The 19,149-nt window shown below is 45.3% G+C and overlaps 1 protein-coding gene and 1 non-coding gene across 2 annotated transcripts; both read left to right on the top strand.

The window, feature by feature from the left end:
* Positions 1-1,360: 1,360 nt before the first annotated feature.
* LOC123630992 lies at positions 1,361-1,516 on the top strand. The gene has a single exon (XR_006732904.1). It is a non-coding gene; the product is annotated as a U1 spliceosomal RNA (small nuclear RNA).
* Positions 1,517-16,002: 14,486 nt separating this feature from the next.
* On the top strand, positions 16,003-18,108 carry RHOV (ras homolog family member V). Its single transcript, XM_045535910.1, has 3 exons — positions 16,003-16,353; positions 16,550-16,608; positions 16,800-18,108. Exons 1-3 carry the CDS (start codon positions 16,146-16,148, stop codon positions 17,241-17,243), a joined length of 711 nt encoding a protein of 236 aa, XP_045391866.1. The 5' UTR covers positions 16,003-16,145; the 3' UTR covers positions 17,244-18,108.
* The last annotated feature ends 1,041 nt before the right edge of the window (positions 18,109-19,149 follow it).

Raw genomic sequence — 19,149 nt, 5'->3', positions numbered from 1 at the left:
TTGGGACACATGGGCTCTACCTTGCTAAAGTGGAAGTCTCTCAGCAAGGGTCACCAATGTCCTGGCTTCTGCGGGTGGCCCCAGCCTAGCAACTTAGATCACCCCTTTGGTCTCCAAAGCTTTACGCAGACTTTCCGTGGTCAAGCTACTCTTGCGGAACTTTCCTGCCAGGAGCGGAGAAATATGACCCTCATCGGCTCCCACTGAGGACTGTCTAGGCCTAGAGGGGATTGACCACCGGAGATGGGGACAGGCTATGCTGTGCAGGGTCACTTCCCGTCGCGCGGGGTCCTGCTTCTCCTGACCAAACGTGCAGCCATGACGCCGCTTTCCCACCGCCAGGTCCAAGGAAGAACAGGAGCTATGAGGTAAGCAGGAGGTTTTCCACGCTGGGAAAAGTGATCCCAGGAAGCGAGCTGTCTGCTCCAGGCATAAGGCTCCACCCAGATCACCGGCCTTCTCCCCTCAGGTCTGAACTGTGCAGAGAGCTGTCCCCCCTTGAACCCACCAGCAGCTGGAGGTCAGCATAGGAAGGTTGTCTCAAGGGCACAGAGTACTTCCAGCCACTGCCTCACTGTCCTCAGTGCCCCCCTGTTGGGCTCCATTGCTCTCTGGGATGTATGGGGTAGGGCCTAGGTGGACTAGACTCAGTATGTTCTCCCCTGATGAAATCAACAGCAGTACACCTCCACATGTTCATCCTTCAATCCTTAGGCTGGACTTTGGAGTAGGAGCCAGAGATCAGCCTTCTTGTAACTGCCCAACCACTCACTAGCTGTGACACTGCACAGTTGATGCCTTAGCCTTGTCTACAGAAGTTTCCTTGTCTACACAAATAATAATACCTACCTACTACGTCTGTGTTGAGGAGTAAATGAGGTGATCCAGGCGAAAGCTCGTTGCTATAGCATAGTGTCCAACATAGAGCATGTGCTCAATACGCTGTAAATTCGGCTTTAATCCGACAGCCCCTCTCAACTCCTCCTCCTCTGTGAAGCCCCCCTGGGCCCCTCAGAACTGCTATGACTTTTCTTCTCCTGGCCACTTGTAGGCACCTAATTATGATGTGGGGACATTTTGCTTTGATATAACAGAAGCTTGTTGTAGGAAATAGCCTTGGCATTTCTGAGCATGGGGATACAGAGGTGCCTTTGGGAACTCACAGCTGGAGATACCGGTTCACCAGCTTCTAGAATCAATGTGGCAGTTACCATGAGACAGGTGAGGGCTGCCTGTTGGGCCAGCAAGAGGGAGGATTCGTGTATGAAAGCAGTTGAATTTGACATAAGACTTGAAATGCATGTATGATCTCCAAGGGCAAAAAAGGGAAGGCATAACGCAGCCCTCAAGAAAACCAAGAATACTTACCTGGCAGGGGAAATACCATGGGTGGTTTTCCCAGGGCAAGATTTATCCATTGCACTCCAGATGTGCTGACCCCTGCAATTTTTCCAAGTGTTGGAAACTCAACTGCATAATTTGTGGTCATGAGGGACTGTGTTTGTACTCTCCCTTGGTTTAAAAAAAAAAAGTGAAGAAAAGAAAACCAAGAACAAAAGCCTGTAAGCAGTGGATGTTTGGGGGCAAACGCTGGAGCACTTGGGAATAGTGGAGTGAAGGAAATGGGGCAGGCTATGGCCAGGTTGTGAAAAGTTTTGGTTATGACATCATTTGATGTGGGTGCTAGAGAGATGGGTGGTGGCCTGGGTGGAGTTTACCTCAGAGAGGAGGAGACCTGAGGCAGAGGCGAAGCAGTGAAGGACCCAATTGGGAGAAAGTAGGCTGGGAAGACATTTCCCAGGAAGGGCCCCCGGAACTTAGTATCAAGTTAGATGTGAGGGGTGAAGAGGAGAACTCCTGGGGAGATCTGGCAGATGGTGGCAGTGACACCATTCAAGCAGGAGAAGGAGTAGATGGATTGGGGTGGAGGTCACTTCACTGAGCTCAGCCTGGACACCTGTGGGGCACTTACTGGAAGAGCCCCAGCACCGTGGGTAAATTCTGCCAGGACAGTCAGTAACTCACCAATAAATATATACTAAACAAATGCATGAACGAGTTCTCCTGTATCTCAGTTTCTACATTTGTAAAATAAGGAACTCCATCTTACAGCATTGCGGGTATAATAGGATGTAATGCAAATCAGCACTGTGCCTGTACCTAGAAAATGCTCAATACAAGTTAACTATTAGTAGTAATTGTTGACTGAATTAAGATCCAGACCAAAAGGAATGATTTAATTGACTTAGTTAAAAATAGATATCATTTTCCTTATTTATTTATTAATTTTTTTTATTGAGACAGGGCCTCACTCTGTTGCCTGAGCTAGAGTACAGTGGTGTCTTCACAGCTCACTGCAACCTCCCACTCCCGGGCTCAAGTGATCCTCCTGCCTCAGCCTCCCCAGTAGCTGGGATTACAGGCGTGCACTGTGCCCAGCTAAAAAAAAAAAAATGTTCTTTTTATTATTTATTTTTATTTTTATTTTTTTGAGGCAGAGTCCCGCTCTGTCACCCTGGATAGAGTGCCGTGGCGTCAGCCTAGCTCACAGCAACCTCAAACTCCTGAGCTCAAGCAATCCTTCTGCCTCAGCCTCCCAAGTAGCTGGGACTACAGGCATGTGCCACCATGCCTGGATAACTTTTTCTATATATTTTTAGTTGTCCAGCAAATTTCTTTCTATTTTTTAGTAGAGACTGGGGTCTCGCTCTCACTCAGGCTGGTTTCGAACTCCTGACCTCGAGCGATCCTCCTGCCTCGGCCTCCCAGAGTGCTAGGATTACAGGCGTGAGTCACCGCGCCCAGCTGAAAATGTTCTTTTTAAAAACAATTTTAGATTTACAGAAAAATTGAAAAGACAGTACAGAAGGTTTCCATATACCTCATATACAGTTTCCCTTACTATGAACGTCTTACATTAGCATGGTACCTTTGTTAAAATTAATGAACCAGTGTAAATACAGGATTATTAAGTCAAGTTCATACTGTATACAGATTTCCTTAGTCTTTACCTAATGCCCTTTCGGGTGCAGGATCCCATCCAGCATACCACGTTACGTTCTCATCACATCAAATGAAGGGTGCACAACATCAGCTTGATTTACCACTGTTAATCTCGATCAACCTGCTGAAGGAGTGTTTGTCAGGATTCTCTACTGTAAAGTTACCTTTTTTTTTTTAACCCTTTTCACACTGTACTCTTTGGAAGAAAGTTACTACATGCAGTTCACACTTAAAATGTGGGAGTTATGTCTTCCTGAGGGCAGAGTATCTACATATGTTATTGGGAATTCTTTTCTATGGGAGATTTGTCTATTATCCACCATTTATTTATGTATTCAATTATTTATTTATATAGTATCAGTATAAGACTTATGGACATTTACTGTATACTTTGGGGTATAATCCAATACTAGTTTATTTTATTGCTCAAACTGTTTCCCATTCTGGCTGTTGGAAGCTCAACTGGCTCCTGTGTCCTTTTGAAGTGCAGTGGTTCCCCTTTACCCACAGTTTCACTTTCCATGGTTTCAGTTCCTTGCCGTCAACTGACATCTGCAATTAGGGAAGTGTAGCACTATAAGATCTTTTGAGAGAGAGACCACGTTCACACAACTTTTATTATAGTATATTGTTATAATTGTTCTATTTTATTATTAATTATTGTTGTTAATCTCTTACTCTGCCTAATTTATAAATTAAACTTTGTCAAAAGTATGTAAGTATAGGAAAAAACATAGTTGTCATGTCTCCTTAAACTCCTCTTGACTGGAGCAATTTTTCAGATTTTCCTTATTTTTGATCACCTTGACAGTTTTGAGTTGTTGGGCAGGTATTTCGTAGAATTCTTTCTATTGGAATTTGTCCGATTTTTTTTTCATGTTTAGACTTGGGCTATTTATGGGTTTGGGGAGATAAAGCACCATTATCATCATTGTATTATATCAAGGGTGCATACTATCAACATGACTTATCACTTTGATATTGACCTTGATCACCCGACTGATACAGTGTTTGTCAGGTTTCTCTACTGTAAAGTTAGTCCAGGGTTTTTGCTTCCTTGACGGTGAAGTAGCTACATAAATCCTTTGGAATTCTGCAGGGGAGATTTAGGAATTTGTTTTTAAATTTAATTTTTCTTTTAACCATCATAGCAGATGTACACAATTTTAAACAATTTTAAAATATAGGTACAAGACTTAGTAAGAAAACCCAGCAGTCCTTTGCCCCATCCCCATTTAATCTCCATCTCTACTCATCACTCAGTGCCCCAGGCATGCTGATCTAAGGACGTTCCTAGAATGTACCACACCCCTCCAGACATTGGAGTATTTTGTTTTGGGGGTTTGCTCACTCTAGAATGGCTGCCCTGATACTCTTTCTCTTGCCAGGATCAGGCACCCTGCTTCTCTCTTTCTTGGTGGACAGGAACAGGTGTCTCTTGCATACCCCCTCCTGGTACAGGGCCTGGCACAATTGTTGGCTCCTGTTAAAATATGCTGATAGAAAGGAGGCCCATGCAGAACAGCTCTCCACTCCCTTTTCTGTTCTCTCTCCTGTTTAGTTCCCTTCCAGATGAGTCCAAACCTACCTGAATAGCCCCAGTTGTTGAAAAGTATCCTTTCCCTGTTACAGTCACCCCTTCTTTCACTGAGGGAATGCCAAAGCCCCACCCAAGGCCCTTTTTCACCACCCACCACCCTCCACGGCTGTAGGGCCAGTAGCCCCACTTGTCTAGGTGGGAAATAAGGGCATCCTCAGATCAGGGTCCTTAAACAAGGGTTCACACATCCTTAGGGCTGTGAAATGATCTCCCAAGGGACACAGGACACAAAATCATTTTAAAGGAATCAGTTTCTGGAGCCTCAGCTTCCCTGGGATCTTTGCTAAAAGTGATCGGTAGGAGAAGGTGCCTGGAAGCAAATGGTAGGTCCCCTTCCCACCTCTCCTGCTCCTGCTTTACAAGGAAAATATCGCCGCTCACCCCACTCCACCACAGTGGAGCAACTTCACCAAACCCCGCCACCAGGGTGCATTGCTTGAGGAGAAGGGGGTGTAAAAACCTCCAGAGATTCCAGCAAAGAGATCACTTGAATTATTGCCTTTGTTGCCCACAAAGAGAATAATGACTGGTAACAAGTCCTTTGCACACCAAATGATTTCCAGTTCTTTAATTTGAATAAAATTTGAGGACCTAATCAGGTTTTAGCTGTCTGGAAAAAAAAATCACTAATATTTTTGGCATATGACTTGGAAGAGGGTCAAATAATGCAATAACATTGCTGTACCAAACTTCCTTCCACTCCGATCGCGTGGTTTATGTGAAGGTTTCTCTCTATTTACATCAACACAAAAGAAAAGTGTAGGAAGAGAATTGATGCTAAACAATCTATTCACAAATACATAAACTAATTGAAAACAAGAATAATAAAAGCAGTATGCATCTCATCAAGAGATATTAATATATTTCTATCACAATTTTACTTATGTCTAATAATTTTTATCAAAATGTGTAATATATTTATGTTTTGGTCAGTTGAATATGAATAATAATTGTAATGATAACTTAATTCAAAAGAAAACACTGTTAAGACTTAGAGCCTTACAAGACATATGATATTAGAGAAGAAAAAGAAAAGGAATATAACTTTATAATGGTCAAAAAGAAGTGTATACCAATTACAAATAAGAATGATTGGTATCAATAAAAATGTTTGAGTATAACGTGCATTCCGGTAAGATTGGAAACAGTGAAAGAGAAAATAAATAATACGAAATTTCCAGCTGTTAAACAAGAGGTTATGTATTTTTTTAAAATGGATGATGGAGAATATCAAATTGCTTTGATATTTAGATTCTAGGACATAAATTTTAAAAAGTGAGGTAATAGGCACGAGCAGCACGAGGTGAGGGTTGCAGGCACCAAATTTCCCATTTGCATCTTTTTTTCTTTTTTTTTAGAGACAGTCTCACTCTGTTGCCCAGGCTAGTGTGCTGTGGCGTCAGCCTAGCTCACAGCAACCTCAAACTCCTGGGCTTAAGCAATCCTACTGCCTCAGCCTCCCGAGTAGCTGGAACTACAGGCATGCACCACCATGCCCGGCTAATTTTTTCTATATATATTTTTAGTTGTCCAGATAATTTATTTCTATTTTTAGTAGAGACGAGGTCTCGCTCAGGCTGGTCTCAAACTCCTGACCTCGAGCGATCCACCCGCCTCGGCTAGGATTACAGGCATGAGCCACCGTGGCCAGCCCCATTTGCATCTTGTAGACAGTTCTATTGCAAAGATGGTCAATGTACCTAAAACCTGAGGAGCTGTCTGTAAGAAATGTGGCAGGCATCAGCCTCACAAAGAGACCAGTATGAGAAAGGCAAGGATTCCCTGTGTGCCCAGGAGAAGAGGTGCTATGATTAGAAGCAGATTTGCCATGACGGACAAAGGCAATTTTCTGGAAGAAGGCTAAAACCACAAGGAAGATTGTGGTAAAGCCAGACTGTGTTAGCCTAACTAACTGCAGATCCAAGAGGATGCTGGGCCTTAAGAGAGGCAAGCATTTTGAACTGGGAAGAGATAAGAAAAGAAAGTGCCAAGTGATGTAGTTCCAAACTTTGGGAATTTTTTTTTTTGTTCTTTTAATTTTGAGGGGAAAATGTTGAAACTCTAGAAAAATTACCTGTAGGAAAATAAATACAGTGTTATTCTTACTCCAAAAAGAAAAAATGAGGTTAATAGTTTTATTTAAATGACAATATTTACAGTACACTAGAAATGACATCCTTTGCAACTATTTAGTCTTAAAATGACAAGTTTGACTGTCAGCATAGTTTTATAAACTTCCTTAGGGAGTATGAGAGTCTTGGTGGGATGGATGCTTTGTGTCAGCACCACTTCTGCCGGGAGCCCCCCAAGGCTGGACTTTGCTCTCCCCTCCACCACCCTCCATGCTGCTTTTCCAGTGGCCTTGCTGGCCATGCCCTCAAGGTCCCCCCTTCTTCTCAGATATGGAATCCACTTCAGCCAGTGCTGTTGGACAAGTCCCTTGGCCCTTCTGAGCCCCCCACTTCTTTTTTCAACTGCAAACTGAGAGGGTAGAACTAGACCATCTCTAACATTCTGTGATTCGCTAAAAGCCAAACCCTTGTCACACTCCATTTAGAGGCATTTGGGGACAGTGCACAGGGAATAATGGTTTTCAGGGCATTGCCTTGGAGCTGAGTGTCATGCTTCTTTCCTGTCCCTTAGTCTTGGAGGCATTGCAAAAGATGCCTCAGCCAGGGAGCCTGCTCTGACTAATGTGAAACCCAGGGAAATCTAACTGCCACCCCTTGTCTTGCCTCCAGCCCTAACAACCTTTTGATCATAAGACCTGACACCCTGTAAGTACTTGGGAAGCACCTGCTGAATGAATGCATGACTTGACATGTTTATGTGCGTTATATGCACACACTACATCATACTGCTTATGTAGGAATTAAACTTGCTATGTATTCACCCACATGGCCTCTTGTAGAAACTGTTTTCAAACTTTTAAAAATGGTGAGATTTTATATTAAAAACAACAACACAACAACAAAATCCAAAATGATTTGTTTTTGTTTTTGTTTTAATCCTTCTGAATGAGGAAGAGCAAAATGTTTTAAAAGACCAACACCACCAAGTGTTATGAGATTGTAGAGCAACTGGAACTCTCATACATTGGAAATACAAAATGGTATATTCTGAAGTGATGGGCTTTGTAATAAAAATCAATAAATGAATAAATAAAAATAAAATGGTGCAGCTACTAACAGCACTTAACATACGTATTTACCTTGTGGACCCAGCAATTCCACACCTGGGTATTTACCCAAGAGAAATGAAAACATGTCTACACTAAGATATGTACAAGAATGTTTATAGCAGCTTTATTCATAACAGCCCCAACTGGAAGCAACTCAAATGTCTATCAAGAGAATAAACGAATTGTGGCACATCTATACAGTGGAATACTACTCAGCAATTAAAAGAAGAGAGAACAAACTACCCTTACACATGACAGCATGAAAGAATCTCAAAAACATGCTGAGCAAAAAGAAGCCAGACACAAGAGAGTACGTAGAATATGATTCTATTTATTTGAAATTCTAAAACAAGCCAAAATCAAGCTATAATGATAGAAAGCTGTCTAGTGGTTGCCTGGGACCTGGTATAGGGCCTGGGGAATTGACTAGAAAGGAGCAAGAAGGAACTTTTTAGGGGAAATGGAAATGTTTTATATCTTGATTGTGGTGCCAGTGATTTCGTAGATGGATACACTTGTCAAAACTCATTGAGCTGTACATTTACAGTGGGTGCATCTTATGTATGTAAATGATATCTCAATAAATTGATTACAACACAAAATTTTTAAAAAATCTCTGAAAAAATGCCAGACTGTTAATCAGTTTATATAAGGTGAAAGATAATAAAACAAAAGCTAACCTGCTTTGTGGCCCATAATTCTAATGGGGAGGACTGGAGTGAGGGTGTTGTTGGAACAACAGACCTGGGCTCGGATCCGGCTCTCACTTAGCTGTGGGGCCTTGGGCCAGTCACTTAACCTTTATGAGACTCAGTTTCCCTGTCTGTAAAATAAAGATAATAACAATACCAGTATAAAAGAATGATGACTTGAATAAAAGGCAGTTTCTTTTTGTGTGCCCTATCTAGGTCACAGAAGGCAGAATTTTAACCTTCCTTTACCTGACAAATTTGTATTGTTCATTCTCAGGCAGGGCCTTGACTTCATCTGAGAAAACTTGTTCTGACCCAACGGGAAGATCCTTATACTAATACTGCACTCTTACAGAGCACTCTGTATTCTAAGCTATCTCCATAAATCATTTAATCCCCACGATACTCTGTGAGGTAGGTACTATTTTAATTCCATTTTACAGAAAAGGAAACTGAGGCCTGGAAAAGACAACAGCTAGCAAATGACACAACCTGGATATGAACCCAGACCCTTTGGCCCAGAGCCCATGTTCTTCACTGTCAAGCTAACATGTCTCTTGTTGACAAAGTTGTAATTTGAGATAAAGGGAAAAGGATTTAGAAACACTAGCTTTATACAAACTTAAATATGGACAAAAACCCAGTATGTTTCATATCAGTACTTTTACAAAAAATAGTGAAACCTGTTTTCATGTTGGTTTGGAACATGCTGCTGTTTCTAGTCTCAATTGTTATGGTCTCTCTGGAGAGCAGGCTGGACGTGGTAACAGGAGCAAAAAGGGATCTAGTTAGGGTGACCAACCATCCTGCGTCTAGCGCTGAAAATTCTGTATCCTGGAACACCCCTTAGTCCTGGTCACCCTAGGCCTTGCTGTCCTCCACAGAAATATCCTTCTTTGCTTGGTTCACACTCACTCCAAACCCAGCCAGACTGAAGAAGTTCACCAGGTACACACCAGTATAGCCACACCACAGTTGGTATGTTGAAACATTTCTGTACTGCTTGATATATTCGCTTCCCCAAGTGTGCCTCTTCCCTGTCACTCCTCCGCAGATCCAGCCACTAAAGGGTTAATGTCAGGCACAGCAGAGGTCTTCTAGAACTAGAACACTGCTCTATCACAAGAACTGACATCTTTGCTGAGGCCATACCAGTTGTTAAATAATTTAAATATCATCCCTGATCACAACTATGTAAAATACGAATTTATATAAGCCATGCCAAGAAGAGAATTTGGAGTGATAGGATTAATTAAATGCTTTTCTATTGGGTCCTCTTTTTGTAAAGTTGCTGATGTTCATCACGATCATGAACCATCACCATCATGAAAGGAGAACACGTGCTCTAGGGTTAACCCTGACACTTGACTGCATCTCAGTGGTGGCAGGCCTCAGCTTCAGTCCAAGAAGAGGCTTTGAGCTAGTGGAATCAGTCTTCGGGGGGGATTTGGCTTGGCCCTTTGGACAAGCGCCTGTGGCATCGGGGAAGATGGGGCTGCCCATCAGCCCTATTGTCATTTGGCAAGCCATGCCTCACCATTCATTTATTCATTCATTCCACAAATAGTTAATAATAGACTCCTACTAAGTGGGCTACCACTGGGGTGGTAAGAGCTCAGAGTTGTATGTATAAGACGTTCCCGCCCTCTACTTGCTTACAGTCTAGTTGAAGTTTGAGATACGCACACAGCAAACATGGAGTGTCCTCAAAATTAGGGAAACAGGCAATGAGTTCAGAGAAGCAGGGGTTGATGGGGGTAGAGCAAGGTGGGGGGAAGAGATGAGCCCTGTTTTGTTCACTGCTGTACACCCAGCACTTTCCACAGTGCCTGGCCTGGTGGAACCTCACCGACTGAATAAGTGAGAGTGAACTATCCATAATTCTTCCATTCAGAGGTAACCTTTGCTGATGTGTTGGTGCATTTTCTCTTTTTTTTCCAAATATACATAAATAATTTTTTTAAATTTCAGAAACATTTTTCTTTGCAAAGGTAACATGTTTATTGTAGAAAGAGGAGAAAATGCTGGTAAGCAACATAATGTTAACAGTTAACACATGCTTTGTGTTCATTACATGTCGGGCAAAACAAGCTTCCCACCCAGTGGGAATGACTCTCCACATTTTGGTACACATCCTTCAGATAGGTCCCTCTAACTGCACACTTTCTTTAAATTCTTGGGCTCAAACTGTTTATATAATTCTGTATCATTTAAAATTATCATTTAACACTTCCCATGTAATTGATTCTCTTAAGAATCATTTTCAGTGGCTGCTCATTCGCCCATCCTGGGGGTATGTGTATGGGGATTCACTATAGGTTTTTGAGGGGGAGAGTGACAAAATAAATTTATTGATTTAGGAAGCTTGGGTACACTAGAAATGAACAAAACATAGACAGGGAGGCAGGTCAGAGGTGCTTACTGTGACAAAGGACACCAAAAGGAAGAGAGGGAAACAGGACTACAGAGGAAGGAAAGGAAGGAGTCCAAGTGCATCGTGAGGTCTGCAGGCTTTTCAGGGTCCAACTGCTTCCAACTCATTAAATTGAGATAATTATGTTCTGATTATCAGAAATAAGGAAGTTAGGAGGGGAGCTCAATTAATTAAAGGAGAGGGGAGTCCTTTTAGATGGGTGTCAACTCTTGCAGGTATTTCAGAAATACTAGCCCGGGCTTGAGGCAAGATCTGAGCAGAAAGAGAGGTTGGACAGGCAGTAGCAGTAGGATCAGCTGTAAGGAGGGGTGGAGAGAAACGAAGGGGAAGGAGAGGCTAAGGCTGGATGTGGGGGAGGGGGCAGGGCAGGGCAGAAGCCCAGGAGCCAACCTGAGCCTAAAGGCTGCCTGGAAAGTGTGGTGACCAGGGGTGTGGGACCCGGAGGGTTGGCCAGCCACAACATGGGTCCAACTCAGCGAAGACTGCTAAATTCACTACAAACTCTCTCGTAGGACACAAGCACACTGAACAGAGAAAGACTTCTGGTGACACAATTAACTGGAAAGCTTGAAAAGTGTGCAGTCTAATTATTACATTATTATTATATTATTATCAGTATGTTGGTAAACAAGTGTTAAATATAAAATTCTTTTTCTTGCATCTTCTCTGTATTTCAAAGCTTTCTGACCTGCCCATCTTCTAAGCAGCAGGCCTGATTTTGGGGTCTTGGAGTAGAGAATGCAGAGGAAATAGAAAAAGACTGTGCATAGTGCATTTCACTCACAGAGAACCTCTATCTGCATGGAGTTTTTGAATAAACTCTTCCTCATCACTGGTGTTCTTTTGTTAATCCCTTATTTGGCAGCAGAAAATCATGGTGGTGGGGTAGAGGGTTGGTTTCTTTTGGTTTATTTTTGGTGAATTGAGGTTTTGCTGCAGGCATCCCAATGTTTTCAGTAACTTTAAATAAGATACAGGATTATCAAAAATGCCTAATAAGAACTTGACCACACCTGAGGGTGGACCTGTGGCTGGCTTGTTCATTCTGGGACTGACTGCCACTTACCAGTTTCTTTGAACTTGGGACAGGTCCCCTAATTCTGGGACCTACCCTCTGGGCCTCAGCATACTCACTGATAAAATGGAAATACACACACACACACACACACACACACACACACTGCCACACCTCCTCAGACACATTCCTCCCCGCTCCCCCCACAGCAATCTCACCTAGGTTCTTATGAAGCAGGGCAAGCTACAGCACTTTTACAAGTCTAGAGCCCCATATGGCTGTGTTGGTCATTTCGGAAGCAAGACATTGCTACTTTTTTACTGCCATGATTCCATGTCGGGTTTAGTTTTTTTTGTTTGTTTGTTTATTTTTTGTGTGTTGTTTGTTTTTTTGGTAAACTGTTTATTTTAGAACAGTTTAAATTTACAGAAAAATTGAGAAGAGGGTTTTCATATACCTCACACCCAGGTTCCGTTACGAACATCTTACATTAGTATGGTACATTTGTCAAAATTAATGAACCAATATTGCTACATTATTATTAATTAAAGTTCCTATTCTATTCAGATTTCCTTAGTTTTTACCTAATGCTTTTTCTGGTCCAGGGTCCCATTCAGCATACATTACATTCTCATCATATCATGGATAGGTGCATAATGTCAACTTATCACTGTTGATCTTAATCTTGATCACCTAACTGAAGGAGTAGTGTTTGTCAGGATTCTCTATTGTAAAGTTACTTTTCTCCCACCCTTTTCATACTGTACTCTTTGGAAGGAAGTCACTATGAACTGCCCACACTAAAGGCATAGGGCAGAATATCTACATACATTATTTGGAATTTTTCTATATGGGAGATTGGTCTATTATCCCCCATTTACTCATGTATTCAATCATTTATTTATATAGTATCAGTACAGACTTATGGACATTTATTCTTTGGGTTATAATCCAATACTACTTTATTTTGTTGTTCATTGGAAACTCTGTTGGCTCCTGTGTCCATTTGAAGTACCCCCCACCTTCCTGTTTTTTGTTTGTTTCATTCACTTAGCACTTCCTTAATTTCTACATCACAAAATACTCCAGGCTTATCTTGGATATTTATTGTCTTGTTCTAGAATCTACCGTTTCTCCACGGAGAATGTCAGGCCAAGTTTTAATCCTAGCAAATGTATGTCTAGCTGGAAGTCGGGCATAAAATCTGGCAGGTGGGCAGGAATAAGGCCCAACCCACTCTTAGGAGGGGACTTTCCCAGCAGTTGCAGCCAGAATTGCAAGTCATTAGCTGAGAAATAGGTGACTCAACAGCTCCCCAGGTTGACTCCTCCCTCCCCCTCTTGCTGACAAGACTGTCCCTAAACCAGCTCAGACAGAGGGACCTAGGTCAGAAAGTGTCCCCACCCATGAAGCCAGAAAAGAATGGCCTGTCTCAGGCCAAGTCAGGGTTTTGGCTCATGCCCATCAGACATCTCCCCCATTTGTGTATTTATACCTTTCCTACCTGCAGAAAGGATTAAACAGGATTACCTTCAAATTTACAGCTACAATAAAACTATTATTATTATTTTTTTTTTGAGACAAGGTTTCACTCTGTTGTCCCAGCTAGAATGCAGTGGTGTCATCATAGCTCACTGCCACATCAAACTCCTGGACTCAAGTGATCCTCCTGCCTCAGCCTTCCAAGTAGCTGGGACTACAGGCATGTACTACCACACTCCACTAATTTTTCTATTTTTTGTAGAGACAGGGGTCTCAGTCTTGCTCAGGCTGGTCTTGAACTCCTGACCACAAGCAATCCTCCCGTCTTGGCCTCCCAAAGTACTAGGATTACAGGAAAGAGCCACTGCACCCAGCCTAAAACTATTATTAAAACCCAGGTAAAAGGACAAGAGCACTGTAAAAAAAATCAGCCTCTGTGTGTGTGTGTGTGTGTGTGTGTGTGTGTGTGTTTAGTAATTTCGTCCCAGACACCTGGGCTGAGGCAGCTTCTCTAGGATCCCTGAATCTCAGATTGCTAGCATCAGAAGGGCTTTCAGAAATAAACATGCTTCACCTGTCATTTTATAGCACTGAGATGGATGAAGTGATTTTGCAGGAGTCACACAATTAGTGACCTGAAGAACTGGGGACACTGGGACAAGTCTCCTGATGTCCAGGTCTTTTTAAATCTCCTGCCTTTTCCAGGACAGCAAAAAGAACAGCTTTTGGACTTTCTAGGGAGACACAAAGGCTGAACAACACTTACGACCTCTTTCACTTGTTAGATGAATAAATTTACGTGGAAGTGCCTGAGAAGTCTTTGAGGGTTTGGAGCTATAATTGGGGATTATTAGCATCCCCAGACATTCTGATGTAGGGAACATAGGATGTAGACATTGCGATGCAGAAGTGGATACAGGGGATCCAACCATTTTCCCATAGTCAAGATTTTAGGCCGGGTGCAGTGGCTCATGCCTGTAATTAAAAAAAAAAAAAAGATTTTAATAATTAAGTCAGCAACTTTCTAGCTGTTGTCCTCTCCTTTTGACTCAAGGAAAAAAGAAAAAGAAAGAAAGAAAAGAAAGAAAAATCAGGTAACCTAAGACTTTTCCCAAGAGATTTAGAGATTTGAATTCATGGATTTTTGTATCACCAACTCACTGAGAAGTAGAATTATCTCTTCTCTTTAACATTCACTGCCCCGTGCTCACCCCAACACTCTCCCTTCCCAAAACGCCAGGAATGGCTGACTCCCTGTGTGAAGGCGTTTTCAATGATCTTTATATAGGCTGAGATGAAAGACTGCCTTGGAGATCAGAGAAAGGATTCTGGGCCTGGTGTCACTCCAGTGTGGCTGCAATAAAAAGACAAAATTAGCATCAGGCTACTCTTTACTTGCTCTCTTGGTGACCTTCCTAGTGCTACCTGGGAGATCTCTCAGTTTGCAAACTCCTTCTAGGGTAAGGTCAGTGGGTGGCCCAAAACAGCATCTGCAAATAGGTAATTATGGGCTTTTGATGATGATGAAGATAATATTAGGTACTTTGGGGACTTATATAATATTCAGATGGGGAATTGCCCTTGAAGATCCTCTCCAACGAGCTTCTCAGCACCCTGAGTTCCTTTAGCAGAGGGGAGTGAAGGTGTTCAAACCCTGCCTTCAGGCTGAGTCTAAGGGAAGCTCTTCTGTGAAAGGGAGTACAGTGCATTCCTGCCTGCTGTGTTCATGCTTGAATTTCTCTGCCTCTCTCATGATCTGTATACAGTTGATCCTTGAACAACATGGGTTTGAATTGTGCAGGCCCACTTATATGTGGATTTTTTCCAGCAAAATTTATACCCAGTGTATCTGTCTCTCTTGCCTCCCTTTCTACCTCCTCCTCTACTTCTTCCGCCTTTGCCACCCCCCCTTCCTCCTCCTCCTCCTCAGCCTACTGAATGTGAAGACCACAGGATGAAGACCTTTATGATCCACTTCCATTTAATGAAGAGTAAATATATTTTCTCTTCCTTACGATTTTCTTAATAACATTTTCTTTTCTCTAGCTTACTTTATTGTAAGAACATAGTATATGATACATATAGCATACGAAATATGTGTTAATCAACTATCTGTTATCGGCAAGACTTCCAGTCAATAGTAGACTATTAGTAAAGCTTTTGGGGAGTCAAAAGTTATATGTGAATTTTTGACTGCAGGGGTGTCAACGTCCCTAACCTCCCCATTGTTCAAGGGACAATGTATTAATAAAATTATCTCAGATTTTTAATACTCATACAAACATATACACAGAGTTTTTCGTTTTAAATTGAAAAGGTTTAATTTGAACATTTGTTGAACTTGAACATGTTATATACTCTGCAACTTGCCTCCTCCCCCTAACAATAAATCGTGGATGTCTATCTCTTCTTGGCATTCTCATCTGGCGATTCTTTGTCCTTGTACCTGCGTGGTTCTTCGAGCGTCAGCTTTTCGCTCGCCAGTCCTCCTCCCGGTGTGTTCAGATTGCCGGGCCCCGCGGGGTGCCTTCTTAGGGAGGTCCTGGCCGGTGGGCCGGGTCCCGGCCGCTCGGGACATGCAGATGAGGTGGGCGGGGCCCTACATATACCCGCGGGTAGCGTTGGGACGGCGCGCCCAGCCCGGACCGGCACAGTCAGCGGCAGTCAGCGGAACCTGCTTCCCCGAGCGCTGCGGAGCTGGTCCCGGGCTGGCCCCTCTGCAGCCCCCAGAGCGGGCCATGCCGCCGCGGGAGCTGAGCGAGGCCGAGCCGCCCCCGCTCCGGGCCCCGACCCCTCCTCCGCGGCGGCGCAGCGCGCCCCCAGAGCTGGGCATCAAGTGCGTGCTGGTGGGCGACGGCGCCGTGGGCAAGAGCAGCCTCATCGTCAGCTACACCTGCAATGGGTACCCTGCGCGCTACCGGCCCACAGCGCTGGACACCTTCTCCGGTACGTTCAACGGCCCCGGCAGCCGCGTGGCTGGGGGTAGGGTGGTGCGCCAGGGAGATGGGGCGCGCGTCGCGGCGGGAGGGTACGGAAGACCCCGGGTAGGAGGCGGGACCGGGCCTCCAGGTGGCGCTGGTGAGGCCTGGTGGGACTCGGGACGCTCTTCCTAACTCAGTCTCTCTGCGACCCGCCCCTGCAGTGCAAGTCCTGGTGGATGGAGCCCCTGTGCGCATTGAGCTCTGGGACACAGCAGGACAGGTGAGAAGCAGGGAGCAGCCTCTACTGGTCTTGGGGGAGGTGGGCTGGGCTCTGGGAAGACCCCAGATGGAGCAGGAAGGGAGAAGGCCTTGGGCGCTTGGAATCTGAGGTCTCCAGCCCCTGGTGAGAAGTGAATTCCTGTTCATGCGGCAGGAAATAATCCTACTAACTACCTGGCCTTCCCACCCCAGGAGGACTTTGATCGACTTCGCTCCCTCTGCTACCCTGATACCGATGTCTTCCTGGCATGCTTCAGTGTGGTGCAGCCCAGCTCCTTCCAAAACATCACAGAGAAATGGCTGCCAGAGATCCGCACTCACAACCCCCAGGCGCCTGTGCTGCTGGTGGGCACCCAGGCGGACCTGAGGGACGATGTCAATGTACTGATTCAGCTGGACCAGGGGGGTCGGGAGGGCCCTGTGCCCCAACCCCAGGCTCAGGGTCTGGCAGAGAAGATCCGGGCCTGCTGCTACCTTGAGTGCTCAGCCTTGACACAGAAGAACTTGAAGGAGGTGTTTGACTCTGCCATTCTCAGTGCCATTGAGCACAAAGCCCGGCTGGAGAAGAAATTGAATGCCAAAGGTGTGCGCACCCTCTCCCGCTGCCGCTGGAAGAAATTCTTCTGTTTTGTTTGAGCAGCTATGGCAGCATAGCTAGTGGTAGGCAGGAGGCCGGAGACTTCTGGAACCTGGGGCACGGGGCCTTTGAGGGGGCTATTGGCAGGGCCTGGCCACCCCATGGGACTTAGTTCCCTTCTGAACACTTGGGGGACATGGGCCTCTAACTGCCCACTCTGATGTACCAGGGTGAGCCTAGGGCCTGGAAGAGGGAAGGCTCCCATGTGGATTTCTCCAGTCAAGGCTCACAGAGAAAACCCGGCACTTTGATTTTCGTAGGGTGAGCCTAACAATGTCACCCACACTAGAGCAGTTTGGGATCCAATTCCCAGTTTCTTGTCATGGGCCCTCAGGTCAGCCTGGCTGAATCAGGACCCCTTGTGGTCGTCCCCACCCCCTCCTTGGCATAGAGGTGAGGAAGAGCCTGGGGAACAGCCAGGCATCTTGAAAGGGTGGAAGGTATTCAGCCCTGATTTGGAGAGACGTTTGGGATGGAGGAGGTAAGACAGAGGCTAGCAAGCGATCTAGAGAGGGAGCCATGGGAGGCCTGGGCCTGGAAGGAGGAAGACAGGAGGAGGAGAGCAGGGAAGTGGGCCAGCTGAGGAGCAGGCTGACACCTGGGCTGCCCTCCACCCCCAAGGCCAGGGAGGGCAGGGCTGGTCCCTGGGAAGAACTGGGTCTTGAGGCTCCCTAGGCACTGCCCAAACTGGCTCTGCCAGGAGTAGGGCAGGAAGTGAGAGTCAAGGCCCAGCAAAGGGAGGGGGAGGAGCTGCAAATTAGAGCCTGAAGGAGGGAGGGGTTGGGGGGTCATCCCTTTCCTCAAGGTCACACAGCCTAGAAGGTAGAGCAGTGCAGACTGCAAATAAAACCTTACGTTTGTGAACCTGCTGTCTCTGTCATTTCCTGGAGTGGCCAGGCCACTGTTCCCTCCTAACCCACATCAGGGCCCAACTGCCTGGATAGAGACAGGTTGGGTACCAAAGGACTGAGGCTAGGTCAAAGGGTGGGGCTGGGCTGGGGGGTTGGCATTGTGATGGGAACTGGATTGGGGGGGCAGGTGTGGGGCTCCCCGCGTGAGGCTTAGCTGGTTCCCAGGAGAGCTAGCGTGGGAAGCAACCTGGAAACGGGTTTCCCCAGGTGTCAGCGCCAGAGCTGCTTTCCCATGACCTCACCAGGTGGGTGGGGCCCCTCCCCTCTTCCCCTCCTTCCTAGAGCGCTGCTCAGCGCTGGGGCTCAGGGGCAATCCCAAGCCCTCTAACCTTTCTGCTCCCATCCTTCTGACAGTTCACAGGGCCCAGGGTCTCAGGTTGGGGGACCCCCCCCTCCAGTGCACAGCTTGAACAAGAAGGGAACCCCCATGGAGCCTAAACCTCAACCACTGGCCAGTCTTGGCACCTAAGGACCTAGTGAAGGTCGGGGTGCTGGTTGTACACAATTTAAAGAGATTTGGCCCCAGAAATTCTGTGCAAGTGGGGTTCATTGGGAGAGGACCCTAGCACTCTGGGAGGCCAAGGCGGAGGAGGATTGCTTGAGGTCAGGAGTTCGAGACCAGCCTGAGCAAGAGCAAGACCCTGTCTCTACTAAAAATAGATAATTTAGCCAGGTGCTGTGATGTGTGCCTATAGTCCCAGCTACTCGGGAGGCTGAGGCCAGGAGTTTGAGGTTGCTGTGAGCTATGATGATGCCACTGCACTCTAGCCCAGACAACAGAGAGAGACCCCGTCTCAAAACAACAAAAAACCCAGCTGGGCGGGTGCAGTGGCTCACACTTGTAATCCTAGCACTCTGGGAGGCCGAGGCAGGCGGATCGCTTGAGGTCAGGAGTTCGAAACCAGCCTGAGCAAGAGCGAGACCCTGTCTCTACTAAAAAATAGAAAGAAATTAGCTGGACAACTAAAAATATATAGAAAAAATTAGCCGGGCA

The sequence above is a fragment of the Lemur catta genome, chromosome 1 (assembly GCF_020740605.2).
Source record: "Lemur catta isolate mLemCat1 chromosome 1, mLemCat1.pri, whole genome shotgun sequence".
NCBI lineage: Eukaryota > Metazoa > Chordata > Mammalia > Primates > Lemuridae > Lemur > Lemur catta.
This window is presented reverse-complemented; position numbering and strand designations above follow the sequence as displayed.

Bases quoted from the DNA above. Each gene is read 5' to 3' on its own strand.
- RHOV (XM_045535910.1), top strand. From the start codon at position 16,146: ATGCCGCCGCGGGAGCTGAGCGAGGCCGAGCCGCCCCCGCTCCGGGCC. The intron at 16,354-16,549 runs GTACGTTCAACG...CCGCCCCTGCAG, and splicing joins AGCGCTGGACACCTTCTCCG to TGCAAGTCCTGGTGGATGGA. The intron at 16,609-16,799 runs GTGAGAAGCAGG...TTCCCACCCCAG, and splicing joins TCTGGGACACAGCAGGACAG to GAGGACTTTGATCGACTTCG.